This window comes from Aspergillus brunneoviolaceus (genome assembly GCF_003184695.1).
Source record: "Aspergillus brunneoviolaceus CBS 621.78 unplaced genomic scaffold BO95scaffold_71, whole genome shotgun sequence".
Taxonomy (NCBI): domain Eukaryota; kingdom Fungi; phylum Ascomycota; class Eurotiomycetes; order Eurotiales; family Aspergillaceae; genus Aspergillus; species Aspergillus brunneoviolaceus.
The window spans coordinates 195,162-220,965 of record NW_020290801.1 but is presented as its reverse complement, the minus strand read 5'-3'; the positions used below and the strand labels follow the sequence as shown (position 1 = coordinate 220,965).

The window sequence follows — 25,804 nt, the reverse complement described above, 5'->3', positions numbered from 1 at the left end:
CTTCCCCACAGCACAGAGGAATAAACCGAGTCCGGTCCGCTCGTGAAAGAACAAATTTCAAAGGTGACCGAACTTGCACATATCACCCACCCCTGTTCCTGAGCCTGCATTTGTCCTCAGCATGCATGTTTGCTCCATGACTCCCAAAGACCGATTGGTCACTCCAACCATGTGCAGACACGCAATAGATCACTTGCTCCCCACGGTGGATTTCGTGGCCGTGGCCAACTCCCGGGAGATGTTGGTTCCGTCTCCGCGGCGGATTTTCACTGCGTGACTCGGATTGATGCGCATCCTAGTGAAGAGCCAGCCCATCCTCCACATTGTATGGACTTGAACTCCCTCTACGCTTCGTTACAGAATAGTATCTTACCGTTGCCACCGCAGCCTATGAGATTCCAGCTCCTCCATCCTTCTGAGGGCATGCAGTATCATTGAACCACCAGAGCAGTCCCCCCCCCGTCTAATCCGAACACACGCACTGGCTACCTATTTACGGGACCACGTATCAACCTGCAGACCGGAAGTGAAAGAGGGTCCTCCTTTCCGGGGACGGGGCTCGGAGAGAACCCAAAACCCCATGGGTGCTTACCACCTGTCGCCTGTGGTTTCACTCCACGTTTTGTCAACCCGCAGGCATGGCATAGCAAAGCGGACCAGAACAGAAAAACAAAGAGTATGTCGGAGACATGAGGCGGCCCTTCCCTGTTACCGCATTCGGAGAAGCCTGTGTTTTGGGTGCTGTCCGCATCCATGGAAGAGGCGTTTTGAATGGGGCCGTCCGGGATACAGCGGGTATTTATTGGCCTCGTGTGACTCCTTTCTTCACGAGTGCATGAACTACTCTATTGTTCGATGGTGTGGTGGGTTCTTCACTTGTTTGCGTTCGATGTGAGGCTGATTCAGGTGATCTACGGATTGTGTGGTGGGTGGGCACGGCATTGGTTTCTTGATTTTCATGGATTGAAAATCGCGTTGGTGTCGTTACTATTCGAAGGTAGAGTTGCAACTCGCGAAAGGGTACTTGGTTATGCTGATTGCGCATTCTAGGGAATAGCGATTTCGCCCTTGAAATGTCCACGATGGAAGAACCATTTTGAGATATGGATATGAGACGCTCACCACTTGTGAACCGGATCGCACAGCACTTGCCATGAGGGTTTCCACTGGCATAGAATATGGACCACTAGAGACATCAATTGCGATGCACGTGGATCTCCGATCTCGATTGTCATTGGTGATAGACATTCAGGGCTGAAGGTCGACTGAGCAACAGCTGCAGGAACTGGGGTATATTGGGAGGTGATATGCTTATGACATGTGGCCAATCCAGATGATGTAAAACTTGCTGACAGATGAAAACTAACTTAGGGGTTTCCCTAACTATGATCCAGAATTTGCCTTTATTTTTTGGGCTAGAACGCCTGCGCGGCCGATGCCAATCAAGGAAACCTTGACGGGTGCGTTTCACCTTCCATCGCCTAGCTCAACAAAACTCCAAGTTTCACAACTCATTCAAAGTGGCTGGATCTCTCGTTTGAATCAATGTCAGCTTGATTATGGTTAGATTCCATTAGCGTGCTCCAGACATCGACATCTCAACAGCGTTGTCGTGAGCGGGCTGAGCACAGCTCGGAATCACTCCGCTACGGTTACGATATACATAAATATGATATCTAAGCTCGCTTATCATAGATTTGAACCAAATTGGCATGCCGCTTTTATGCATCGTCTAAACTAATATGTGGATGGCGACAGCAGCGATCAATCAAGCAAGCGCTTGTGCGACTTAGCGTTGAATGCTGTCATCGGCCCCTGCGATCGTGCAATCAACATCTCCTTACTAACATGAACACTCATCGCCACAGAGATAACGAGAAGCCTGGTTACTCAACATCGCATGCCTCCAGACAGAGCGTTGTTGTTGTGTATGATCAATTGATACCTTAACCTCACTCATATTTTCGATATATGCTGCCTCGCAAGCCTTCAGAACCCAGCCCTAACTGTGCCTGGTGCCTGGGGTCAAGCAGATCGGCGCGGCCCGATATCCAGCTTCCAAAATGCCGACGTCAACCCACCTCAGCTTTCTTTCCCCGCGTTCTTAGTTTAAGCACCTCATTTACTCTAGCATGTCGCCTTCCATTGAGCCATGCAAGATGAGCGCATCCAAGCAATCGCGTCATCAAATTCTTCAATGAGCACCGTGTAGATAGCATCGCCGCCACCTCCCCTCCCCTTCAACCATGCTAATTTAATAACTACAATTGCTCCATCATAGACAAGATGTGAGCCAAAGGTCCGTCTTGATTGTCATCTTAGTCAAGGTTGATCGAATCATGGGTTTCAAAATATTCACCGAGTCGGCAGACATCGAGGCTGAGGAGCGCTCTGATGAGTTCAGCGTCATCAACGATGGCAACCTAAACTATACTGCTGCCGGGGGAGCCAATTCTTCCAAGTTGACCTATCAAGAAGCCAGCGGTGCTCCCATCGAGACCAAGTCTCCCTTGGGATACTCCGTAGGCGCGGTGACGGTGATTGGCCTCAACCTGAACCAAATGATTGGAACCGGTGTTTTCTCGACTCGTACGTTGACAATGCCACGATGCTTTTGATCTCAGCTAATAACATCGAAGCTGCAACGGTTCTCTCCGGAGCTGGCTCAGTGGGCCTTGCTATGTTTTACTGGGTGATTGGCTTTTTCATGGCCGGTAGCATGCTTGGAGTCTACCTCGAGTTCCTATCATACTTTCCAAGTCGGTCTGGCTCCGAAGTGGTGTACCTCGAACAGTCATACCCACGACCGAAATACTTCTTTCCTACCGTCTTCGCCATGCAGACTGTTCTCTTCTCCTTTGCCAGTAGTAACGCTGTTGGTATTTAGCCTTGGCAGGGAATCTTTTAGCGCAAGGGCTCATGATTTTCGCAGTGCTGGCCAACTATCTCTTCAAGCTCGCCAATGTGGATTCAACCGCATGGATGCAGAAAGGCGTCGCAGTGGCTGCGTACACAGTTGCCGTCCTTTGTTAGTTATCCCGGGATCATCTTCCCTAACATGATCCTCTAATCTTGGAATTAGTGCTGGCTTTTAACACGAAATGGTCGCTTCGGCTGACTGATGCCATCGGATTCGTCAAGACCATCACACTGATCTTGTAAGTTCGGCCTTTGTGTATCGGCGCGAAATACTGACCGAAACCCAGTATCGGAATCACCGGGCTCGTGGTCCTCGGCGGGCACACATCTGTCAAGGATCCTACCGTCAACTTTCGGGATGCCTTCGCTGGAACTTCGGAAGCGTCCGTATATGGTGCCACGAATGCCCTGGTCAAGGTCATGTTCTCGTACGCTGGCTACAACAACGCATGCAATGTGGCGAACGAAGTCAAGGTGCGCGGTCTGTTTCCGGGTTGCTCGGCACGATATATACTGATTCTGATTCTGGCTAGAACCCAACCAAAACGCTCAGCTGGAGCGCTCCAGCCTCGCTCTTCTTGGTCGCGGTGCTGTACATGCTTGCAAACATTGCGTACTTCTCTGTTGCGACCAAGGATGAGATTCTCAACTCCAGCACGGTCGCAGCTGGCCTCTTCTTCGAGAAAGTTTTCGGGTCGTCGGGGGCATCCCGGGCTCTCAACTTCCTGATCTGTCTCAGTGCCATGGGCAACTTGCTAGCTGTGCTCATCGGACAGTCTCGAGTGCTTCGAGAATGCGGAAGGTATGCTGCGTCAATAACTGTTCCATTCTCTAAGTTGAAGAAACCGCAAACTGACAGCCTGGACTAGACAAGGCGTCCTCCCCTTCACGGCATTCTGGACCTCAACCCGCCCCTTCGGCACCCCCCTGGGACCATACTTCGTGAAGTGGTTCCTCACCGTCATCATGATCCTGGCTCCCCCAGCGGGCGATGCTTTCAGCTTCGGTAGGCACCGCCCATTTACCACTAACCCCCCCCCCCAATCTGAATCATAAACGAACTAACGGCGGGCATCCACAGTTGTGGATCTGGGCGTGTACCCCAGCAACGCATTCAACCTCCTCCTCGCCGTCGGGCTGCTTATCACCCGCCGCCGCCGCCAGCGTCTGAACATCCCTTCGTCAGGCTACCAAGCATGGACCGCGACGGTCGGCTTCGCCATCCTCTCCAGCTTATACATGCTCGTGGCCCCGTGGTACCCGCCTTCCACCGGCGCGGACGGCGGCGACGTGAGTTTCTGGTACGCGACATACTGTGCCGTGGGTCTCGCTATGTACGTTCTGCCCCTATCTCCAATCTATCGAATGTCTAGCCACCACTGCCCCCCTTTCCATCCCCTCAAACAAGTGCTAATCGACCACAGTGTCGCCCTATGCGGAGCCTACTACTACATCTGGATCAAGGTCCTCCCGCGCCTCGGCCGCTACGAGTTCCGCCAGACCCAGATCCAGGTCGACGAGGACGCGACGGCCAATAAGCTGGTCAAGGTGCCCGTGGACCGGCTGGAGGAGTGGGATCGGGAGCACGATGCGCTGGGCCGAGTGCGGCAGAGGGCTGCTGCCCGGACGGCGTCGAATGAGACGGGGGAGATTGTGTATGAGACGAAGGCATGATAGCGTTCAGACTATCTGTCTTATAGGCTGTGCCTTCTGGGGGGGGGGGGGGGGAAGAGGGTGTGCTGCAGTGGGTAGTGGGAAGTGGAGTGGTTTTGACTGTATATACGTCTTGATGCTTGTATTTACGCAAAAAGTCTTTTCATGATGGTGCGTTCGAAACAATCATGAACCATAAGAAAAGAGCAAAGGATCAATCGATGTGTTCAGTCAGCAAGCATGGGTAGTGACCTCGGCACTTCAGTGACTACTAACGTCAAGCCTGCCTGCTGACCCAACCACGTACTCCTTCAACCATGGCCCAACAGGACAGAGAAAGACTACGCGACCCACTCCAACACGCCAAGATCAGAGATACATACACATACACATCCAGAGGTAAGAATTAGAATTAGGAACTAGAAACTATGATCATAAACACCATAACCCCGCCGAAACCGACCCAATCAGAAGAAAAGCCACATGCCCAGGCGCTTCACCTTCCCAAACAAACCCTTCTCCTCTTTCTTGAACCTCGCCAGGAACCCTCCTCCCTTTTCTTCGGAGGTCTGCGCCCCAACTCCGTCCGGATACCCAGCGCCCAGCGCCCCATGCGCCGCAACATCAGCATCAGCATCCTCGCCCTCGATATGCGCCAGGTTATACCGATCCGTAATCAGATCCATCTGGTCGACGCAGACGAACTTGGTGCGCTTGAACAGCTTCCAGCCGACGAACATGACAAACATGATGGGGAGTTCGATATAGTACGAGACGAAATCCACGGCGTGGAAGCTGGGGCTGAAGCAGGACCAGCCCTGCACGAGGATCAGGACGGCGTTGAGAATCACCGCCAAGATGGGGCCGACGGGGTAGGTCCAGTTCTTGTAGGGGAGGAGGTGCTCGAGGTTCTGGTGGCGGATGCCGGCGCGGAAGCGCAGGGAGGCGACGCCGATGAACAGCCAGGAGAGTTGGTTGGAGACGCCGACGATACTTTGGCAGAAGGGTTAGCATTGGAAAGGGGGAGGGGGGGGAAGAGGTGGGAGGGGGCTTACTTCTGAAGCCACGACCACAATTGGCCGGCGCCGATGTAGCTGGCGCCGAAGCAGAGTCCGCTAATCACCGAGGTCGCCAGCACGGCGACCCACGGGACCTGGAACCGGTTCAGGTGCCCGAATACCCGCGGCGCGTAGCCGTCGACCGCCAGTGTGTAGAGGAGGCGCGAGCCCGCGAAGAGCGCGTGGTTGGCGGCGGAGATCACGCTCGTCATGATCACCGCGTTGATGAAGCTGCCTGCCACGGTGCTGCCGGCTTCGACGAAGACGATCGTGAACGGGCTGGTGGCCGTCGTCTTGGAGGAGAGGCCCGGGTAGTTGTAGGGGACGTCCAGGCCGATCAGCACGATCGAGACGATGTAGAAGAGGACGATACGCCAGAAGACGTTGCGCACGACCCGCGGGAGCGTCTTGGAGGGGTTCTTGGTCTCGCCGGCGGTGATGGCGATGGATTCGGTGCCGCCGCTGCGGGAGTGGTTAGTCTCGCGTGGGCTAGAATTGCGCTGTGGCTGGGGATTGTATGAGGGCAAAGAGAGGGGAAACCATACTAGGCGAAAGATGCAGTGACGAAGACAGAGGCGAATCCTCCGATTCCACCGACGAACGGAGCTTCCCCGGTGTAGAAGAATTTGTTTCCGATATAGGTGTGATCCTTGTTTCCGCCGCAGTTGACAACGATACCGAGGATGATGAAGATCTATGGTTGAATTAGCACACTATCCAGTGCCTACCAGATGCTGCACCAAGATGAGCACCAAGATGAAGAACATACGATAATGGTGACGACTTTGAGCAGACTCAGCCAGTACTCGATCTGCAGCACAAACCAAAGTTAGCCAATGAATCAACACCGCATCCATGGCGAAACAAACCTCTCCGTAAACCTTCACAGACATGACATTCAGGAAGATCACCACAAACAGGAAAATCAGACTGATCGCCCAGCCGGGAAAGTTATCCGTCCAGAACTCGAGAACCAGCTGCAGAGCTATAATATCCGAGGCCGTGGACACAGCATCGTTGAACCAATAGTTCCACGTCAGAGCGAATCCCAGAGCATCATCGACGAAACGACTAAAGACGAAGCACCCCCAATCCTCTGTTAGCGTCGATTGCATCGCGCGCGCACCACGAAGGATGTAAGCGAACTTACCCAGCAAAAGTACAGAACGAGCCCGCGACGGGGATGAAAGCAGCCATCTCACCGAGCGACAGCATCGTCACGTAGACGATGGCACCGCAGATGATATAGGAGGTAAGCATGGACGCCGGGCCACCGGTGGCCAGCGACTTGCCCGTTCCCAGGAACAGGCCCGTGCCGATGGTGCCGCCGATGGCAATCATCTGCACCTGCCGCGCAGAGAGCTTGCGCGCCAGCCGATCCGCGCGGACGAGTTGCGCGTCTGCATCGACGAAGCCGCCAGATGCGCCGGGCCCTTTGGCCGGGGGAGCTCCTGCTTCGGCAGCGGGCTGCTTCTCGATGTCATGGGCTGCCATGGTTGTGTCTCAGGATGAACAAGGCTGTGAAAAGCTGTGACATCTCCATGTTAGTATATTCACAATGGCTGTAGGAGAAGGTAGGTAGGTGAGGTGAAGTGAGGTGAGGTGTTATAGTTGCTCACCGAGTATAGAGCAGACCAGCCCGTCCACCAATGACGATGGACTTCCCAAAGCAGTGCCTCAAGTACCACGTGACTTAGGAAAAGTGGAAACCCCAGACAGAACTAAGCCGAGAAGACCAAGAAAAACCTGGGCTAAATCTGCAGTCCAGATCGGCGTTTCAGCGCTATATGAACTGTTCAAACCTCAAACCTCCTGGGCAAAGACTCAAACCAGGGAAAAAAGAAGTACATCTTCAAGCCGACAGCTCTCGCACCGTCTTATTCTGCAATTGAAGTTTTTGCTGTTAGCGGATGGCGTGATTGAAAAGTCTTACGTAGCAAGAATAGAATTGGCCATCACCGTTGCAAATTGTTCGATGGAACTGCCGATGCAAAGCGGACTGGGACCCACTGCTCGGCTGTCAGCCACGTGATCGGGATTCCAAGATCAGATAGAGTTATCGTGCGTGTGCAGGGCAACTTTAGATACGAGCATCAGAGCGGATTGATAGGTGGATGCACTATATACATACATACAAGATATTAAACCAATGAAAATGCTTTTGAGATTATTCGCTATGTAACAACTCATTTAAGAAACAATATCAGACACAAGGATATACCCATTGCAGAAGAAAACCGTGATAACCCCCAGACAAACTACCCCAGCAAGCCTGCAGCCAACGACTCCAGATCCTCCAAGGTCTGGATCTGCTGTTCGGGCTCTTTCCGGGACTTCTTGGCCTTCTTGGACTTGGGCTCGTCGTCGCTGTCGTCGTCCATGAACCACTTCTTGGGACGAGGGGCCTCCTCTTCCGCCTCCGATGCAGAGAATCCACCATCCATGTCGCGGTCGTCGTCCTCCTTGTACGGAGCCAGGTAGGCCACTCTCTCCTCGCCCTGGCCTCCCTCCCCTGCCTCCGCCGCCAGCAGCTCGCGCTCGCGGGCCTTGCGCTTCTCCTTCTTCTCGCGCTTCTTCTGCTTAGCCACCTCCTTGTCCTCCACATCCGCCCGCCGCGTGCGCTCGGCCTCCTCCGCCAAGAAGCGAGCCTGCTGCTCCTTGGCATCGCCCTTGGCCTTGAAGTCCTCCTCGTCCTCCATCTCGTACAGCTCGTGGGCGTTGCCCTCGTCGTCGAAAACGAGTTTCGATCCCTTGCCCTTGAACTTGAGCAACTTCTTCTTCGACTTGAGCAGCTTCTCCCGGCGCTTGGAGTCGATGACCAACGCCTGCTTGCCATCCAGCTGGACCACCTTGGTCGGCTTCTTCTCCGCGCCTGCCTCGTCGTCATCCTCCTCCGAGCTGGATCCAGCGCCCAGATCCTTATCTCCAGCTTCGAAGCGGCGTTTGACGGACAGGAAGTCATCATCCTCATCGGCATCTTGCGTGGCGGTGTTGGGCTCGACCATCGTGCCGTCATCGTTGATGAGTTTCGAGTAGTGCTCGGCCAACACATCCTGGTTCCGGCGCTCGAACATGCGGTCATACTTGGTCCGTACTTGGGGCTCTTCCTTCTTGGCCTTCTTCTTCTCGCCATCTTCATCCGACTCGTCGTCGCTGGACGCGTAGGCGGCCAGACGGGGCGCGTTCTTGCGCTCCTTCGTATCCTCACCCTTGATGAATTTGATGCGGGGCGCACCAGGAAGACCCAGACTAGCCGCAAACTCCTCCAGCTTGAGATTCTTGACGTCGAACGTCTCCTTGTCCTTCTGAACGTAGATTGACTTGACATAGGAAATGAAGGCCTTCTGGCCCAGGTACTTCAACTCGGGGTCCTTGAAGCACATATTTTGCAATTGGTCCTTGATGCTCTGCTGCTTGTTTGCCTTCACGTTGATACGCTCGACTTGAACCTTCTTCTGCTCCAGACTCTTCAACATTCCCTTCTCCTCGCTGGGGTCCAGGAACAGTACCGCGCGACCGTCGCGCTCGTATCGTGCCGTACGACCCACACGATGGATGTAGGTATCGGCGTCCTCCGGGCAATCCAGCTGAATGACCCAGTCAACAGCGGGGAAGTCCAGCCCGCGGGCAGCGACATCGGTGGCAAAGAGCACGGCGTGTTGTGCCGACGAGAACCGGGTCGTGATATCGAGTCGGCCGCCCTGCTTCTGTCGGCCGTGAAGGTGCATCAAGGGAATACCGGGCTGCATGTGCCGGAAGGTTTCGTAAACGAACCGCACCTGCTTGCCGGAAGAGAGGAAGACAATGGTTTTGGTTTTCAGGTTGCTTCGGATGAAACTCCACAAGACATCGAGCTTCTGCGCGAGGGGAGTGACGACGTAGTGTTGTTGGAGTTTCGAGGGGGTGGCGGAGGAGGCTGCCTCGTGGACAGCCACGTATTCTGGATCCTGGAGACTCAGTCGCGCCAGGTCGGAAACCTTCTTTGTCTGCGTTGCGCTAAAAAGCAGCGTCTGGCGCTCCTTCGGGAGATGGCCGATGATCGCGTCCACGGTCTTCTGGAATCCCATATCCAGAATGCGATCCGCCTCATCCAGAACAAGCATCTGTAGGTTGTATGTATCGAACAAAGCGGTCTGATCCAAGTGCTGCAGCATCCGACCAGGCGTACAGACCAGAATGTTCATCCGTCCCAATCTCTCCTGCTCCTCACGCAGACTCTTTCCACCGATGACGAGACCTGCAGAGAACTGGTGGTAGCGACCAACTTTGCGGAGGACTTCGAAAATCTGGATCGCGAGTTCGCGGGTCGGCGAAAGAACGAGGGCGCCCAGGCCGTCTTGCTCCGCCCATTGTTTGCGGTAAAGGTTCTCGAGAATAGGGACGAGGAAAGCCAGAGTCTTGCCGCTTCCCGTCTTCGCGGCGCCTAGAACATCGCGGCCCTTGAGCGCATGGCTGATCGCACGGGACTGGATATCGGTCAGGGTCTTGTAGTGAGATGAGGCGAGTCCGGAGGCGGTCGGTTCAGACAGAGGCAGATCGGTGAATGATTTGATCGAGTCCTTGACATCGAGCTCTTCCACTCGCTGGATGAGGGAAGACAGATCGTCTTGGGCACGCTTGCGCTTCAAATTACCGGCCCGTTGAGGTGGTTTGCTTTGCTTTTTATCACGAGAACCGTGAGTCGGAGCCATAGTGGGCTAGTCTGGAAGATCGAATCCCACAAGTGCGTCCACAAAAAGCAAAGGGCGAGAACTGGTATCGTGTGGGAACAATAGTAATGAAACAATGATTTGGTGTTGATCAGAAATGCGAATCTCGGTCTCCGGGCGGTGAAGCAACTTTTTTTCTCTTTCTTCTTGGTTGCCAGGCGGGCGTTCGCCGATGACTCAGCCAGCGATAAGCCAATGCTTATCATCGATCGCCATTCAACTTGCAGACACACGACCAGTGCGACCCTAGGGAGAGCTGCTTGTTCTTGACCTGGGCCCCCGGAAATCAAGTATCATGGCCTCCGAGGAACAAGATGCGCTGGACGCTCTCGAGCGGGAAGCGTCCGATTTTGACAAGGTGCCTTCCACTACCCCCCCCCCCTCATCCCCATTGACAATCCCGTCGCTGACGCTAACTCCAATTGCAGGATGCAGAGATTGATCGGATTAGGAAAGCTTTTGTCTTGGACGCGTAAGTTGCGCGCATCGTACTGCAAGAGTTCATATTTGTCCAAGCGTGGTACCTAGACGCTAATCCGCGATGGTTGAGATAGATACGCCGTCCTCGACCTACAGCCGGGAGTCACAGAGAAGGATATCAAAATGTGCTATCGCAAAAAGTCCCTTTTGATTCACCCGGATAAGACCAAAAACCCGGCCGCCCCCGATGCCTTCGATCGTCTCCAGAAAGCGCACTCCGCACTCATGGACGAGAAGAAGCGCGAATACCTCGACGAATGCATTGCGGATGCGCGACGACTGTTGATCCGCGAACACAAGTACACCCTCGACTCCCCGGAGCTGAAGACGGAAGAGTTCAAGAAAGAATGGCGTCAGATGACGGTCACGGTGCTCTTGGAAGAAGAGGCGCGGCGGCGCAGGCAGGCCAAGGCCAAGCTGCAAGAGGAAGGACGCGAACGGCGCAAGGAAGAGGAAGAATTGGAGGCACGGAAACGAAAACGCGACCAGGACAAAGCCTGGGAGGATACTCGCGACGAACGAATTGGCAGCTGGCGCGACTTCCAGAAGGGACATAAGAAGGAAGGGGACAAAAAGAAGAAGAAGAAAATGAAAGTGCTGGGATGAACATGCTCCACCACGAAGCCGGATATTCAGCAAGCACCGGCGATTGACTCTCTGGAGTTTGAGAGCTTCAATTATGGGGACGATAGTATTAATGAAACCTATATACCATACTGTTTGCCTTCGGTGTTTGTGCTGTCGGGGTTTTTGTCAACCGCTGTACGGAGATACGTTCAGTGACTCTAGGTGAAATCCACTCAGCAGAGGCACCACCACCAGGGTGAGGCAGAGCATGTATTCATCTGATGTCCTTCCCTATGGATGGTCTATGGAATCGCAGGCTGTACGGAGTAGACGTCCCCGGAAAAGAATACAACCACGAGCAGCTGGAGCATAAACAAGGGGGTGTTGCTCGCCACACACTCCCTATTCGGCTCTCCGTCAATATCAACAGTCCTGGCCCAGTATATATGCCCGTGAAGACATGCACCAAAGAGAATACCCCTTCAATCAATCCATAGTCGGAACAAAGCGAATCAATTAATTGCACTGATATCCGATCACACGGCGATAAGAAGGCGGTGAGCCGCGGAGGAAGGAAGTTCAATGCGGGGGCCAGGTAGAACATTCCAGTTCAGTCCCAGCGGCAGTGGCAGTGGCAGTGGCAGTGGCAGGCAGCGTCACAGCCTTCCGCCTTTCTGTCCTCCCCCAAACCCTCAATCAATCAATTGACCGACTCGACTCCAGCCCATTGAACAATCACATTCAGGGGTTCGCAACTTTTTATCATCTACTTGCCATGCCCTAGCCTCCCTCTACATCCCACACACCTCTTCTCATACATTTTTTCCCATTGCATTGCTTCTACGTATCACGATACCTTACTTGTACTGAGACGGTACTAGTCCCCACGAACTTAGTTAGCCTAGGCTGGCACTCCGCGGCATCAACCACACCTATTTCGGCCGCCCTAAAAAGCAAGCTGATAACCACCGATCCCATCCCGAGTCATCGCTACCAAGCCCCTCCACCTCCTCTACCTCTTTTTTCGCCTTTGTCTCCTTACCCTACCCCCCCCCCCAAAAAGGCCCCAGAACCAAAACTATGTCCTCCGAACCGGCCACGTCTCAACCAAATGGCACCTGCGCAAGCGCACTGGCAGCCGCACCCCACACTCCTACGACATCCTACCCCGCCGCTGCGGCCGATGATGCCGAGCAGCAGGCGACAACAGAAGCCAACTCAATCCCCCTCAGGACCGACGCGACGACTACCAGCAAAGACAAAGACGATGATAATAACAATGACGATGAGAAAAACACCACCGCACCCCCACCCCCACCACCACTAACGACCACCATCGCCGCCCTGCACGACCAGATCCAACGCTTCCTCTCCGAATCTCACCCCGCGGACTCCCTCCTGGCCGCCGTGCAGAAGCAAACGCGCGTGACCCTGGACGTCTTCGCCGCGGCCCTGGACACGTTCCCGCTCGAGAACCTCTCCCTCTCCTACAACGGCGGCAAGGATTGCCTCGTGATGCTCGTATTGTTTCTCGCGAGTCTCCACAAGCTGCCGACGAGGACGACGACGAGCCAACAACAACAACAGACACAAACCACACAATCACAACCACAACCACAACCACAACCACAACCACAATCACAAGCACAAACACAAACAGATGCACAACCACAACCACAGACCCCGCCGACAGACAACACCAACAACAAACTCAACTCTCTTACCTCCATCCCCGCCATCTACGCCCTCCCGCCCGACCCCTTCCCCGAAGTCGAGGCGTTCGTCGCCTGGTCCGCCCGCCACTACCACCTCGACATGGTCAAGTACACCACCGACCCCCCGCGCACCACCATCCGCTCCGTCTTCGCCGACTACCTGGCCCAGCACCCGGCCGTCCGCGCCATCTTCGTCGGCACCCGCCGCACCGACCCCCACGGCGCCCGCCTGACCCACCAGGACTACACCGACAGCGGCTGGCCCCAGTTCCTGCGCTACCACCCTGTCATCGACTGGCACTACACCGAGATCTGGGCCTTCATCCGCCACCTCGGGCTGCAGTACTGCGCCCTCTACGACCAGGGGTACACGAGTCTGGGCGGCACCGCCGATACGCGGCCCAACCCCAAGCTGCTGCGTCAGGGGACGGAGTCTGAGGAGTCCGAGGCCGGCAGCGCCGAGCAGTCGCGGTATCTTCCGGCGTATGAGTTGACCGAGGACTTGGAGGAGAGATTGGGTCGCAATTGACGTCGGGTGGGCATTTGTCATGTGCATTCCTCGGGTACCGGGAGTCGACCGGTTCAGCGTGCATAGTAGGAACTTTGTGGGACGGATTGCCTACCGTCCTATGAAATTCATGGCATTGTCAAGGTTCTCACCGAAATGAGTTCGAGGGTAGGTGGCTCGCCTCCTTGACCCTTAAAGTTGATAGACACCAGCATTAGCAGTGCTGCTTGCTACGTGCAGGAGGACTTTGGTTTCGCAGTATCATTATCACTATTATTCCCAGCCTGTAGACTGCGTTGATAGTTTTATGGAGTCGAAAGGAGTAACCATGATTAGACACATACAGGAAGCCACTTTTCCACTCAGTCCCTTCGCTTCATGATCCCTTCACCCTTCTCTCCATGAGTACCAGAATGGCCAGGTTGTAAGAGATACAAACTCCTAAATCAGACATCATTCTGCTGAACATACAATCGTGGCTGTCGTCAAGAAATGAAGAACAAATAACACGCAAACGGCAAAAGCTCAAGAAGACGGACAAAAGCAATGCAGCAAACATTAAGGTGATATGACATCTGAAATGGATGAGGCAGTCGAGACTTGTATCAGTCATCCATCGTGGTTAACATGTGGATCTCTACACATGCAGTTAGAAAGGCGATACGTCTCAAAGGACATGGCGCATAGCACAGCCTTTCATGCCTCTCAAAGGTTGTTCGCCATTGAAGATAGGGAAAAATCGGAATCTTGAACAAAAAGAGGAAAGCGAGAAATAAAAGCAAGCGCACATTGCATGGGGAAGCAAGCGTATTAGGCACGGTTGACATTCAATGCTCAGATGACCGAGCGGGGTGAAGTCACAATAACCTCCTTGCGTGCTGAGATGGGAGACACGGAACCAGCCTTGACGTTGCTCTTGCGAGGGCTAGACTGCTCGGAGCGAGTCTTAACACAAGGAGTTGCTGGAAAGTTCATCTTTGAAGAACCGCCAGAGACGTTGTCAGTCCAGGCATTGCGTTGCCCTCGCCCGAGAGGTGTGTTCTCCAAGGCTCTTGGCCCGCCTTTGGATGACCAAGAGTTGAAGCGCACGTTCCCCGCCTGGCTCTTCATCAGGGGATACCTGCTTGTATCGTCAGCATGCCTTGGGAGGGAACAGAGACATTCAGTAACGTACGATGGGGAGATGGATGTCGCAGGGGTCCAGGTAGATCCCACACCGACTGGAGACACACCGACTGGAGAGGCGTAGCTGGCCTGCGAGTTGGGACTGATATGCGACACGCCCTGTTGAATACGGTGCAATGATGGCGAAGGGGTGGATCCTTGCACGACCTCAACCGAGTAGTTATACTCCCCAGCACGGTATGCGCGTCTCTCGTTGCTTTGCTGCTTGAGAAGCTTCTGGGCCTTCGTATCCGCAAAACGAAGAAGCAATTTGACTCCATCCTTGGAGACGACATTATGGAACTCGCCCAACACCTTCTCTGCAATGTCACGCGTTTCAAACCTATGGCTCAAAGTCAATCACGACTCGAGGCTCACGCCGCCGTTTCGAAACACTAACCGAGCAAATCCAACCTCCTTGCTCACTCCGGTTTTCTCATCGCGGCTGATCTTTTCCGAGACCACACGATATGGCTCGAAGTGACGACGAAGATCCTATGATAAAGTTTAATTAGTACAAGCTTCTTCTTTCGGGCACAAGCATTCTCACAGCCTCTGTCCACTCGATCGGAAGGTTTGTGCAGTAAATGTTGGTCGAAGACTTATCCTCTAGATCTTTGAGCCTAGAGTTGCGGGATTTCTAGAGAAATATCAGTGACCAGGTAGCAAATCCTTCGGAGAGACAACAGTACCTGAGCAAAACTGGCCTGGTAGCCAAGGTAGAAGAAACCGCGGATGCAGTTCTCGCAGGATTCGAAGTTGTAGTACTGGACGAATCCAAATCTGGAACACTGTTAGAGAGGATATCAGGACGAGAACACAGACAAACCCTTTGCAGAGGCCCGTGTCCAAGTCAACAATAGCTTTGCAGCGATCTATTTTTCCGAAGCGGGAGGCATAAGCATGCAGCATATCATCAGTCGTCTCCGGAAGAAAGCCTCGAATGTAGACATTGGTAATCCCCTCTCGATTCTCTAGACACTTAGCCAGAGTCAGATCAGATGGGTTTGTCCACATGGCGGGCACCGCTCGTGGGATGGGTGGATCTTGCTGCGTCAAACTCTCGAGATCCTGGAGAATATACCCCGTCGGAGTCTTCATCATCTGGAGAGGTAGACATGTCCCACTTGGCTGAGGAAGGCCATTGAATCCGAAATTCGACAAGCCAGGTCCTTCCAGACCAGCATTGGGGTTGTGAAAGTAGTCGCTCGGGGGAGTTGGCACCACCGGACAAGGCGGGGCCAAGCCGGAGTAGAGGCCATGTGCAGGTAAATACGGGCCCTGGTCAAGAGGCAGTCCGCTGAAGATAGTACCATTCGGCAGAAGAACAAATTGATTGTAGGGAGGTATCGCCATTGGCATGCTATTCTTGATCCCGTTGTACTTCGGTCCAGGCCTCTGGTTGTGATATCCCAGCCCACCGAAGAGAGAAGGCAAGCCATGAGAATCAGGCATCTGATTGGAATCAGAGACAGGAGGATGCATAGTAGCCGCCATCGGTAAGTTGACTTCTATCAGAGTATTAGCCATGGCCCGTTAGTAATAGAAGAAGAAGAAGAAGAAGAAGAAGAGAAAACAAAAAGCAGGAGTACTCACGATGATGGGTATAACAGCTCGGGAAATTCGGCGAGACAGAATCTAAGGCCACTGTGAGCATATGCACCTAGGTTACGGAACAGAAGAAGTAGTGTAATACCTACACGATAAATGGGCTGGTAAGGAAGAAGATGTCGGACGTGAAGGCAATGAATGACTGCTGGAAGAGGAGGAATTGGTGGGGGTCTTGGAGGAAGCGTAGGAGGAGGAAAAGGAGAGAGTCATGGGAGTCAAGCTGGGAGACATTGGAGGAGAGAGCAAGAAAGAGGGCAGAATGGGAGGAGTTGGCTGTTGCAGTTGCACTTGCTGTTCCTGCAGTTGCTGCAGTTGCTGCTCCTGGAGGAGGAAAGAACGCCTCAGGAGTCTATCGCAGGCACCGACACCTTCCCACCCTTCGCTCTCAGGGGAAGGAAGAGCAGCAGCCGTAGCAGAAGAAGGAGTCACGATCTCGTCAGTGACCTGCAGTTCCCGAGGAGTGACGGCTCCTGCCATTTTGATTAATTTAATCTCCTCGTCGATCGGCCTGCCACCATCACGCCAGGGAGGTAAAGCCATGACTGCAGTCAAGCTAACACAGACAGATAGACCACCACGGGAATTGCTTAGTTGAGTGTTGCGAGGGAGAGAGTAGAGAGAGATGGAGGGGGTGTGTGTGTACTGAGGAGGAGTGAGGAGAGTTGGGTTGGTTGCAGTGGAGACCAAGGACTTAAGAGTGAGAGATAGATTTTGCTTCTACTATGACATGCTCACTCATGGGCTCCATAAAAAGTGTTTTGCGCCCTACACGCGTCTACTCACTTAGCCTTCTTGTGGAATAAGAATGGACCAAGCATTGCAAGCGCTGCTCATGCGATGTTCCTTTGGATTGACATGGTACGACAGAATGATGAGGATAATTGGCGGACACCGTCCACTTCAGTCTGGAGTTGATCATATTATGACATCTATACAGTATGGTGGACATAGGTAAAAATCGTTCATTTCTGACTCACAAAGTAGTTGATGTCAGTATTTGGAGATTGTACCCTTAGTCATGGATCAGATGTCATCTCAAATCTCTCAGGCTTCTAGTGCAGTCGCCGTAAAGCCTCTATCATAACCTTGACTTCGTCAACATCCGTCGCCCCCACGGACTTGACAATCTCATCCTGTACACTTGGTTCGCAGGTCAAGAACCGTTCTATTAGTTCGCCGTCCACAAAACGATACGGTTCTTTGGCTTCGCGCACCATGCTGCGGAACCCACGGAACTCATTGAATGGAATGTTACCCAGAGACTCGACTTTCCCTGCCATGGTGGCTTGCAGACGCATCAGGAAGTCCTGATGTTGTGGGTTGATTACAGCAAATAGGTATATTGAGCCCTCGACCTGTTGTAGAGCAGTCAGAAGTCTGCACAATGATTAAAGTGGTATCGATAAGACAGGATGACATACCGTGCCCAGGAATGCTCGGGGAGTGACAGTTACACTCGCCAGTTGTTGTATATTGACAGGCCGGATTCGATTGACCATCTCCCCTAGCGAGATCTCACCGGTGACCTCTAACCTGCGCTTATCATCCTCTTCGACTCCGGTTCGATTGCGGCGAAGCACAATCAGGTTACCCTCGGCGTCACTCTCGAGGAAAGTGTCCTCCGCGATGCAGGCGACACCTGTGGCCCAGACCGTCTGGAAGTGGCGAGCGACCTCTGTCAAAGTGTCAGGGAGACCATCTTCCCCTTCCTTCCATTCTACCAAGCAGACACTCTTCATCAGATCTGCGACAGCGATAATATTGCCCGTCACCGTCACATCCACAGGCGCCGTAGAGGTCCTGTAACTGGCTAGTTTCTCCAGCTTCGTAGCTCCGAAATTGTTGTTGACTACCCTATAGACCACGACCTATTGATTGTTAGTATACGGGAAAAGATCGCTCACAATTGCCTTTGGAGAACTTACAGTCTTGACGAGAGCCGCTACAATCTTCTCACCTAGCATGGCCAATGCGCGACAGGCACCTTTCACAGGCAGTTCGGCTACCTTGGCCAATTTCCGACCATTGTCAACCTCGAAGACCAAGATCCGACCTCGAATCGACTCTTCTCCCTCATCGTCCAGGTACGCTGTGCCAACGATGAAGCGATCCTTGGTTACCTCCCGACCAGTTTCATCTTTACCTGCTGTGAACTCGGCACGAACAACGCTCTCCACTAACTCCTCGGGTTGAAAGTCAAAGGAATCGAGGCGTCGGAACAGAATCTCATCCGCAAGGACAAACCTGCTCTGAACCTGCTCTTCGCCGTCTTTCAAGTTGCGTTCGATGGTGCCAATGCCAAAAGCTTTTTCCGAAGGCGAATAAGCGACTCTGCGGGCAGTGGCACCCACTGGAAGGGTCTGAATCTGCGTTGTCCGCTCCGTGTCCACCAGAGCGATCTTTAGATCGTGGCGCGTGGCAACAGCGATAGCTTCGGGATATGCCTCAGAGTTAAAGTGGCATATGCGAGATGCGCCCTCGGAGTTCACAGCGGAATAAATAATGCGACCTTCAGAACCATATATAAGGCTGGGGTTCTCGCAGGTTGCGAAGACATTATAGAGCCCATCCCCTCTCGGGAGCTTCTTGAAGGTCGGCTGCTCAGAACCAAGGATGAGTTTGTTCATGCCTGACAAAGTGTAGTCTTTGGTATCAAATGAATAGGTGATAACACTACCATCTGCCATCGAAATGAAAAGAGTTGATGGACTGTTCATGAGGACATCCGCCACAAGGACAGAGCGAGGAAAAGCCTCGCCTGCAGGGCCCAACGATAGCGTGTGGAGGCCACTCAAGTCTTGCAGCTTCAAGACCGAGACCTTGGCCAACTGAGGGAATGCAACGATACAGGCATCAGTGGGGCAAGAAGGGACCGTGACACCAGAGATCTGACTGTCGGCGCCGAAGTCTTTTTGGGTCACTACCTGCGGTTCAGTTTTAAGTGCCAGGACGGTCACCAGTTCACCGCCAACAACAAGGACCATGCATTCGTCGTTGGTTGAAGCAGCAGTAATCACCAGCTGGTCAGGTGGTGTCCACTCGTATGTGACCATGCCACTCTCGAGATCAGCTATCAGGACTCTTTGTTCGGTGACTTGTAATATCCTGCCTCCAGGTAGATTGGCGGCGAGAAGTGTGTTCTCTGAGAGACTCAGGCCAAGGAAGCCGTCAAGTTCCTCCACCTCACCCTCCGGACTAAACTGGAAAACTCGTGTTTCATCCACGAAGGTGACAAGGAGAGTGTCAAGGAATCCACCCTGGGCGGCTACTCGCAGCCCCCACAGATCGGTGATGTGCTCCATCTCACCCAGCACACCCAATTCCTCCATGCCGACGCCGCTGCGCACGCTTCTGAGGGTTCCGTCGTCAAAGGCACCTGAGCCAGTGACAATGCGGGCTTGGCCAGAAGAGAATTCGTGCGTTTGGCTCTCATTGGTACGGTTCCCAAGGTCCATAATTGTGAAGTCAAGAATCGGTGCCACATTGGAGAGCGTCTGAATCACCTCAAATGACCCATTTCCGATCCGAAGTACTTGAGAATCACCTTGATGGGAGCCGACAAAAATGATCCCAGCCCCAAGGTACACTAATACGGATGCCCGTGATGTGTTCCCTAAGTGATCCAACTTCCAAGACTGGACCTGACTGTTGGAATCCAGAACCAACATAAGCAGAAACAATCTTCCGTAATCATCAGCCAGCAGCCAGCGCTGACTATCCACACGCTCCCAAGCCACGAACACAGTAGCCTCATCTAAAGGGCGAGACACGATCTCATTGCTGTCAGTATCAACATACTTGATCGACGTTTCGCCCAGGACAAGAAGACCGCCTAGTCCAGTCAGTCACATACCCTTTCCAAACCAAGTTATGCATGAATGGGGGGGAGGCACAAACCCAAAGGAGCGGGCACCGGTATGAGATGAGATGCTCCAAGATCGAGTTCCTCAGAAAAGCCATCTAGCAGCTCCTCAAACGAAGCATCCGCGCTCACGGTAGTGGTCGCCGCGCTGTAGTGCAACTCCCGGACCTTTAGTCTCACTTTTTTCTGATTATCCTCGTAAAGCAGCGCAATCCGGGGCAATCCTGACTGGACGTGCAAAAATGCCGAGGAGCGCACGAACAGCTCATCGATTCGGGTCGTTGTTGGCTCGCCAAGCTCACCAATGCGGGGTGCGTCTGGCCCTGAAGGCAAGGTGACCTGCCTTCCTCTCCTCTTACTGGGCAACTGCACGATGGGAATCACCGCAATGACGCCCTCATAGACTTCGAGCGTCATGAAACGGCCACTCGGATCGATCAAGCAACGATTGCCCGTCTGAGCCTCCCGCGAAGACGGGTCGGCGACATCCACATAGTTCCTCTCCGTGCGCACTTGATTCCTCGTACTGTCCCACGATAGTGTGCAGTAGGTGTAGCGGTCTGTGCCCACAACGAGGTGATCGGTGGACGAGTCGGCGGGAGCCGGAAGTCGGGCCAGCATCGTGACTCTGGCGAAGAGAGAGCACGAAGCGGCGAGGCTCAATCCATCGGGAGTGGGATTGTAGAATTCGAGTCGATTTGCCTTCCTGTCGAGAAATGAAAGACAATAGTTAGCTGCTGAACCGCAACGCAAAGGAACGTCTGAATTGGAGAAGCAAGGTCAACCAACGCGACAACCAGAACCTCCTCCTCCGGTTTCATGAACTGCAGCGTCAGCGCATGTCGTGTGCTGCTTGCCCGGTGGATCGGCACAACGTAGGCCATCCTGGCGGTGACACTATTTCTCGGCGCTCGGTCGAGGCAAGTAACTGATTGCGCTTTTCGCTGTGGGGACTACTGCGGGGGTATGATAACGAGACAAGCGACGGATGCCCCGGGACAGTGTGAGTATTCAAGCGAGCGTGGTGGCAAGGTCGGTGCTCTCAGAATTGTACAAGTAACTGCATAACTTTGCTGCGGGCTGAATAATTTAAATGCGGACGGGGGTGGAATTGCCAAAAGGCCAAGAGGCTGGAATGTAGGATTGGTGATAGTGAAATGACGATGGTCGCGGCGGGTTCGTCCCGTTCAGCAGAGGATGGGCTAGCCTCTAACTCCGTGTTATGCCCGAAGATCGGTCTCTCTCCAGGCTCGGACGGCAACCAGCCTACTCAAGAAACATCCTCTCTATTATGGCAGAATATCCAGATTACACTCGACTTTCGCACTTCATACTCGTCTACACTCCAATTTTTTACGCTTGGAATGACGACTGGCATTTAGGTCGATAAATGTAACAAACGGGGAAATCACAGGACCTTCCGAGGTAGTTCAAATAGAATATACAGTCAGTCACAGATGTTTCTCAGACTTGTGTAACCATGGGTCTCTATATAGCATTCTTGTGAATCATTTGTTGAAAGTCGAAGGAAGCTTTCATCATGATCTATCCTGGTTCCCTGCAAAATTCGATGACCGAAACTCGGCCGACACACCATACCAATAACTCTGCAGAACCAATTAATGCCGCAGAGAAGAACCAAACACTAGGCATACATGAGCCACGCCAAGCAACAAACCAAGAAATGCGGCGAAGTTTATATGCAAAGATCATCTAGACATGAAAAAATACGAAACAAAAAGTCGTATCGGAAGAAAGGATCACTATATCCTATGCACACCGAAAGTAATCATGACCACACATCTTCCTGGTAGCTACCGCTGCTGCGCATGTGCTTGACCATCTCTTCGCCCTTTTCGGCAGGAAGACCGCGCTGCTTGGCGATGATTTGACCAAGTACAAGGTTAACCTCACGCGCCATGTTCGCAGCATCACCGCAGACATAGAAGGTTGCCTTCTGCTTGAGAAGGTCGCTGACGAGTTCGGCATGCTCGCTCAAGCGATGCTGAACATACACCTTCTGGGAAGATTCGCGAGAAAATGCAGTGATGATCTTCAGCGAGTCCCCAAGCTGTTCCTGGTAAATCTACAGAAATTATTTGGTGAGTCTCAAGTGCGCATTAGAAGGGGGACAGGAGAGCCAGAGCATACCTTCCATTCATCCTGATACATGAAATCCTCGTTGCGGTTGCGGCAGCCAAAGAACAGAACTGTGGGTCCAACCTTTTCGCCCCTGGCAGCCAAAGCAGCTCGTTCCTGAATGAAGGCACGGAAAGGAGCAACACCGGTACCAGGTCCGACCATGATAACAGGCCGAGAAGGATCAGAGGGCAGCTTGAAGTTCGAGTGACGAACATGGACAGGGACGTGGATACCGTCATACTTGTTGCGTGGACCGTTAATCTCGTAGGTCAGTCCGTGAGGGTCGGGAGAAGGATCGCCATTTTGCTTTTGCTTGAGTGCAAGAAGATAATTCGTCGTCACACCCTTGACAATATGAGAGGCGCCAGGCAAACGAACCGACTCGACAACCGCAGTGACACTGATCTTATCTTTTTGCGCAAGGGAGGATGAGGAGATGGAGTAGTAGCGAGGCTGCAGCTTGGTGAGGCCCTCGATGAGTAGAGAGAAAGGCACGGCAGAGAACGGTTTGGGGGTGATGCTTTGAAGAGCCTGTGCGATGTTGAAGCACTGGTTCGAAATCTTTTCATGGAAATAATCCTTGTCGCTACCGAGACGAACGATTTCCGCCTTGCTCTCCTCATCGGGAGCAAAGGCGGCGAGAGACGAGACGAATTGACGAGAAACAGGGGCACAGACTTCCAGGTAGTAGCGAACAGCGGCATCGTACGTGGTAGGGGTGGGGATCGGGACTTTGGCAGTCACATCAATGCCCTTGATGTTGATAACCGTGTGTCTCTTTCCTTCGAGACCGAAAACTTGGAGGAACCGATCAACTTCCGCACCGGCATTGGTTGGCCAGATAGCGATGTGATCACCAGTTTGGTACGACAAGTTGCTTCCAGCAATACTGATTTCCATGTGCAGACAGTTGCGATCCTTGACAGTGAACAGTTCACGAGACTCGACGATCGGGGCGATGTAAGGGTTGTGGGCAGAGAATGGGCCTTTCGGGCTGCCTTCGAGATGGCCTTTGGTGGCCTCACCAAGGTAAACAGAATCGTCCTCAGGGCTCAGAGAATCATCTTCGGCGACGGAGAAGACCGGCTCATACTCCGCCTCTCGCTCCTCCAGACCAATGGCTTCAGACAACGCCGCCCACATGGGCTCCTTCCATGCCAAGAAGTCCTCTTCCATAGTACCAGCGCCGTCATCACCCTCACCGGCAGTGCCAATCCGCTGAGCTCCGAGTTTCTGGAAAGCGGCATCCACGTTGCGGACCATCGAATTATAGTGCTCGTAGGTGTTGTTACCCAGGCCGAATGCGACATACTTGAGGGACGATAACGGCTTGTCATCAGCAGAAGCGCCGCTCTCAAAAGCGATATCCTCGCCGGTGAGGAACTGGTAGAACTCGACAGCGTTGTCGGTGGGTTCACCTTCGCCGTACGTGGCCAAAACGAAAAACGCAACCTTATCTTCGGGGAACTGGTCCAGGTTCTCATAGTCATAATCCTCAAGATCAGCGACCATGGTCTTGAGCCCGAATCGCTGAGATCCTTCCTTTGCCAATCGAGAGGCATAATCCTCTGCGGTTCCAGTCTGCGATCCATAGAAAATCACACAGTTCTTGCCAGTCTCCTCCAACTTTTCGACGATGTTTCTGGATTTGCCGGCCTTGGCGGCACCATTCAAGGCGGGACCTGTGGAGGCATAGGGGTCTTTGGCAACAGCCCAGTAGGTGCCCTTGGTGAAGTAGGCAACGCTACCCACCAAAAGCACCGCCAAGACTACCAAATCGAGGGTGTCGAGTTGCGCCATGATGACGGGGCTCTGTGGGCGATGCGAGAGCAGTAGCCCCGGTGGTTGATGTTGAGACTGGGTAAGCCTGGGCCGGAGGCGCAGACTAACTCGAGCGAAGAGACGGGAGGGCGCAAAGAAGGGAGGGAGCGGGGGGGAAGTAAACGAGGGAAAACCGAAAGGTCCCTCAGGCTGAATCGAGTTCCCAGCAGCGATCACCAAAGGAATAATTCCAAGCAGGTGGCGTGCTCCAAGGAGGACTCCGGGGAGGGAGAGTACAAAAATGGAATGGAAAGATAGAAGGAAAGAAGGAAGAGGAAAAACGGAAAGGGAGAGAGAGGAGAAGACCAGGGCCAAGACCCGAGGAGGGTAAGATGAGGGAACCGTGGTCTGATCTAGGGAAAGACGAAATGCCGGTTAACTTATCAGTTGGCCTCAGTCACAAGCAGCAAGCATAAACAGACCGCCGGCGCATCCCAGAGCAATGAATGAGACGGAGGGGCGCCGAGAACCGGGCGGGAACTGTTGAGCGACTGATCGATAGGGTAGAAAATGGGTCCAAGACTCCAAAAGTCGACAAATAGTGGAGACGGAGGTTTGTCTGTGCCTCAGGCGAAAATGGCTTTTGCAGGTTCAGTGCAGTGCAGTGCCAGCTGAGGCGGCCTTTCTCACTGTCCTATTCGGGGGGTCCGGTGCTTCGGAACTCGGACGGCTGGTGGGTTCAACCGTGCCGCTAATCTATCCTTGGCAATTGTTGCAAATTGCGGTCATGCACTGTAGGTGCAGTCGTCGGACTCCGGTGATCAGACTGCCTGATACTCAGTACCTTGTTTAGGAGTTCCTCAATTGGACTCGAGTGTCTTTCAGATCCAAGGTGTCTCGCTTTCAAGTTAGGTTTCTCAAATTCTGGACTAGGATAAGATCGATTTGCTGTAAGAGTCCACAGTATGTGGTGATTGTCCTCAAGTTGGAAGGGTTGATCTGGCAAGTCACCTAGAAATCCTAGGGGTGATCTTGAAAATTGGGCCTGTTCTACGAAATATATACCCTTCGTGATAATGTGAGGGTGTGGGGATATACCCCATGGGCCGACACTTTGACCGAAATACAGTTTGGTTCGGAAGGAGAATTCGGCCCTAGGATGAGCCTATGGCCATCCCAGAGACCCAGGTGGCGGTCGACTCAAGACCAGAAATGAATGTGAAAGGCGCCAAACAATCTGGGGGATCTCCCGAACGATGCTGCCGACCAAGAGGCCAACTAGCCGAGTTCCGCCTTTGTGGCAGTTTCTTTGCGTTGGTAACTTGGTATAGAGCAGCACATGCTCACTTTTGTATACATAACTATTAGTTAGTTAATTTGTACACTTAATTAAGCCAACTGTCCTGGGGCATTTGCGTATTGTACTGTAACTATGTACTGTATGTCCAGTGCACGAGGGATCTGGCTGGTTCTGACTACGGCAGTGTGACTTGGAGCATCCCCGTACAACCACCACCGATGTAACTGTGCTTTAGACTGCTGCTTGTTCCGCGTGCCCCCCAAGGCTTATTGACGTTTCCGCGCCGCGGTAATTCCAGACGCCAGTGCCGTTCCCCGACCAGCCTCATCGCGATGGACGGATTCATTCCGCATAT

General features: G+C 53.3%; 9 protein-coding genes across 9 annotated transcripts; 4 read left to right on the top strand and 5 right to left on the bottom strand.

The window, feature by feature from the left end:
- Window positions 1-2,339: 2,339 nt before the first annotated feature.
- On the top strand, window positions 2,340-4,593 carry BO95DRAFT_476200 (high affinity methionine permease; the record flags this gene model as incomplete). Its single annotated transcript, XM_025589915.1, has 9 exons — window positions 2,340-2,589; window positions 2,640-2,879; window positions 2,933-3,028; window positions 3,083-3,158; window positions 3,207-3,393; window positions 3,453-3,721; window positions 3,789-3,925; window positions 4,001-4,253; window positions 4,344-4,593. The coding sequence occupies 9 exons, from the start codon at window positions 2,340-2,342 to the stop codon at window positions 4,591-4,593; spliced, it is 1,758 nt and encodes a 585-aa protein (XP_025438543.1).
- Window positions 4,594-5,022: 429 nt separating this feature from the next.
- Window positions 5,023-7,533, bottom strand: BO95DRAFT_421654 (amino acid permease). The gene is made up of 7 exons (XM_025584571.1): window positions 7,250-7,533; window positions 6,781-7,158; window positions 6,500-6,701; window positions 6,400-6,441; window positions 6,176-6,324; window positions 5,628-6,092; window positions 5,023-5,565 (listed from the first exon to the last, which is right to left on the bottom strand). Exons 2-7 carry the CDS (start codon window positions 7,122-7,124, stop codon window positions 5,040-5,042), a joined length of 1,728 nt encoding a protein of 575 aa, XP_025438542.1. The 5' UTR covers window positions 7,125-7,158; window positions 7,250-7,533; the 3' UTR covers window positions 5,023-5,039.
- A 255-nt stretch (window positions 7,534-7,788) lies between these two features.
- dbp4 (RNA-dependent ATPase HCA4) lies at window positions 7,789-10,405 on the bottom strand. Its single transcript, XM_025587393.1, has one exon. It carries the CDS (start codon window positions 10,319-10,321, stop codon window positions 7,889-7,891), a length of 2,433 nt encoding a protein of 810 aa, XP_025438541.1. The 5' UTR covers window positions 10,322-10,405; the 3' UTR covers window positions 7,789-7,888.
- A 160-nt stretch (window positions 10,406-10,565) lies between these two features.
- Window positions 10,566-11,726, top strand: BO95DRAFT_421647 (J domain-containing protein). Its single transcript, XM_025584570.1, has 3 exons — window positions 10,566-10,697; window positions 10,768-10,811; window positions 10,894-11,726. Exons 1-3 carry the CDS (start codon window positions 10,635-10,637, stop codon window positions 11,423-11,425), a joined length of 639 nt encoding a protein of 212 aa, XP_025438540.1. The 5' UTR covers window positions 10,566-10,634; the 3' UTR covers window positions 11,426-11,726.
- A 365-nt stretch (window positions 11,727-12,091) lies between these two features.
- BO95DRAFT_446465 (FAD synthase) lies at window positions 12,092-13,989 on the top strand. Its single transcript, XM_025587392.1, has one exon. The coding sequence runs from the start codon at window positions 12,467-12,469 to the stop codon at window positions 13,628-13,630; it is 1,164 nt and encodes a 387-aa protein (XP_025438539.1). The 5' UTR covers window positions 12,092-12,466; the 3' UTR covers window positions 13,631-13,989.
- A 343-nt stretch (window positions 13,990-14,332) lies between these two features.
- Window positions 14,333-16,502, bottom strand: BO95DRAFT_253529 (putative RNA binding protein MSSP-2). Its single transcript, XM_025581456.1, has 8 exons — window positions 16,470-16,502; window positions 16,370-16,411; window positions 15,603-16,284; window positions 15,466-15,556; window positions 15,324-15,413; window positions 15,174-15,268; window positions 14,784-15,116; window positions 14,333-14,729 (listed from the first exon to the last, which is right to left on the bottom strand). The coding sequence occupies exons 3-8, from the start codon at window positions 16,268-16,270 to the stop codon at window positions 14,444-14,446; spliced, it is 1,563 nt and encodes a 520-aa protein (XP_025438538.1). The 5' UTR covers window positions 16,271-16,284; window positions 16,370-16,411; window positions 16,470-16,502; the 3' UTR covers window positions 14,333-14,443.
- Window positions 16,503-17,207, top strand: BO95DRAFT_253528 (uncharacterized protein). The gene has a single exon (XM_025581455.1). The coding sequence runs from the start codon at window positions 16,593-16,595 to the stop codon at window positions 16,977-16,979; it is 387 nt and encodes a 128-aa protein (XP_025438537.1). The 5' UTR covers window positions 16,503-16,592; the 3' UTR covers window positions 16,980-17,207.
- Window positions 17,208-17,227: 20 nt separating this feature from the next.
- Window positions 17,228-21,361, bottom strand: BO95DRAFT_446464 (DDB1/RSE1 family protein). The gene is made up of 5 exons (XM_025587391.1): window positions 21,036-21,361; window positions 20,282-20,952; window positions 18,310-20,216; window positions 17,806-18,252; window positions 17,228-17,739 (listed from the first exon to the last, which is right to left on the bottom strand). Exons 1-5 carry the CDS (start codon window positions 21,128-21,130, stop codon window positions 17,437-17,439), a joined length of 3,423 nt encoding a protein of 1,140 aa, XP_025438536.1. The 5' UTR covers window positions 21,131-21,361; the 3' UTR covers window positions 17,228-17,436.
- Window positions 21,362-22,035: 674 nt separating this feature from the next.
- cprA (NADPH--hemoprotein reductase cprA) lies at window positions 22,036-24,188 on the bottom strand (the record flags this gene model as incomplete). Its single annotated transcript, XM_025588388.1, has 2 exons — window positions 22,036-22,332; window positions 22,398-24,188. The coding sequence occupies 2 exons, from the start codon at window positions 24,186-24,188 to the stop codon at window positions 22,036-22,038; spliced, it is 2,088 nt and encodes a 695-aa protein (XP_025438535.1).
- Window positions 24,189-25,804: the final 1,616 nt, after the last annotated feature.

Coding starts and splice junctions, on each gene's coding strand:
- BO95DRAFT_421647 (XM_025584570.1), top strand. CDS start 10,635: ATGGCCTCCGAGGAACAAGATGCGCTGGACGCTCTCGAGCGGGAAGCG. Junction 10,698..10,767: donor AAGCGTCCGATTTTGACAAG/GTGCCTTCCACT, acceptor CTCCAATTGCAG/GATGCAGAGATTGATCGGAT. Junction 10,812..10,893: donor AAAGCTTTTGTCTTGGACGC/GTAAGTTGCGCG, acceptor TGGTTGAGATAG/ATACGCCGTCCTCGACCTAC.
- BO95DRAFT_253529 (XM_025581456.1), bottom strand. CDS start 16,270: ATGGCGGCTACTATGCATCCTCCTGTCTCTGATTCCAATCAGATGCCT. Junction 15,269..15,323: donor CGATCGAGTGGACAGAGGCT/GTGAGAATGCTT, acceptor ACTTTATCATAG/GATCTTCGTCGTCACTTCGA. Junction 15,117..15,173: donor AAGGAGGTTGGATTTGCTCG/GTTAGTGTTTCG, acceptor TTTGAGCCATAG/GTTTGAAACGCGTGACATTG.
- dbp4 (XM_025587393.1), bottom strand. CDS start 10,321: ATGGCTCCGACTCACGGTTCTCGTGATAAAAAGCAAAGCAAACCACCT.
- BO95DRAFT_421654 (XM_025584571.1), bottom strand. CDS start 7,124: ATGGCAGCCCATGACATCGAGAAGCAGCCCGCTGCCGAAGCAGGAGCT. Junction 6,702..6,780: donor TCGTTCTGTACTTTTGCTGG/GTAAGTTCGCTT, acceptor CTTCGTCTTTAG/TCGTTTCGTCGATGATGCTC. Junction 6,442..6,499: donor CTGTGAAGGTTTACGGAGAG/GTTTGTTTCGCC, acceptor TTTGTGCTGCAG/ATCGAGTACTGGCTGAGTCT.
- BO95DRAFT_253528 (XM_025581455.1), top strand. CDS start 16,593: ATGGGAGTCAAGCTGGGAGACATTGGAGGAGAGAGCAAGAAAGAGGGC.
- BO95DRAFT_446465 (XM_025587392.1), top strand. CDS start 12,467: ATGTCCTCCGAACCGGCCACGTCTCAACCAAATGGCACCTGCGCAAGC.
- BO95DRAFT_446464 (XM_025587391.1), bottom strand. CDS start 21,130: ATGGCCTACGTTGTGCCGATCCACCGGGCAAGCAGCACACGACATGCG. Junction 18,253..18,309: donor TAGCGGCTCTCGTCAAGACT/GTAAGTTCTCCA, acceptor AACAATCAATAG/GTCGTGGTCTATAGGGTAGT. Junction 17,740..17,805: donor CCCGAGCATTCCTGGGCACG/GTATGTCATCCT, acceptor GCTCTACAACAG/GTCGAGGGCTCAATATACCT.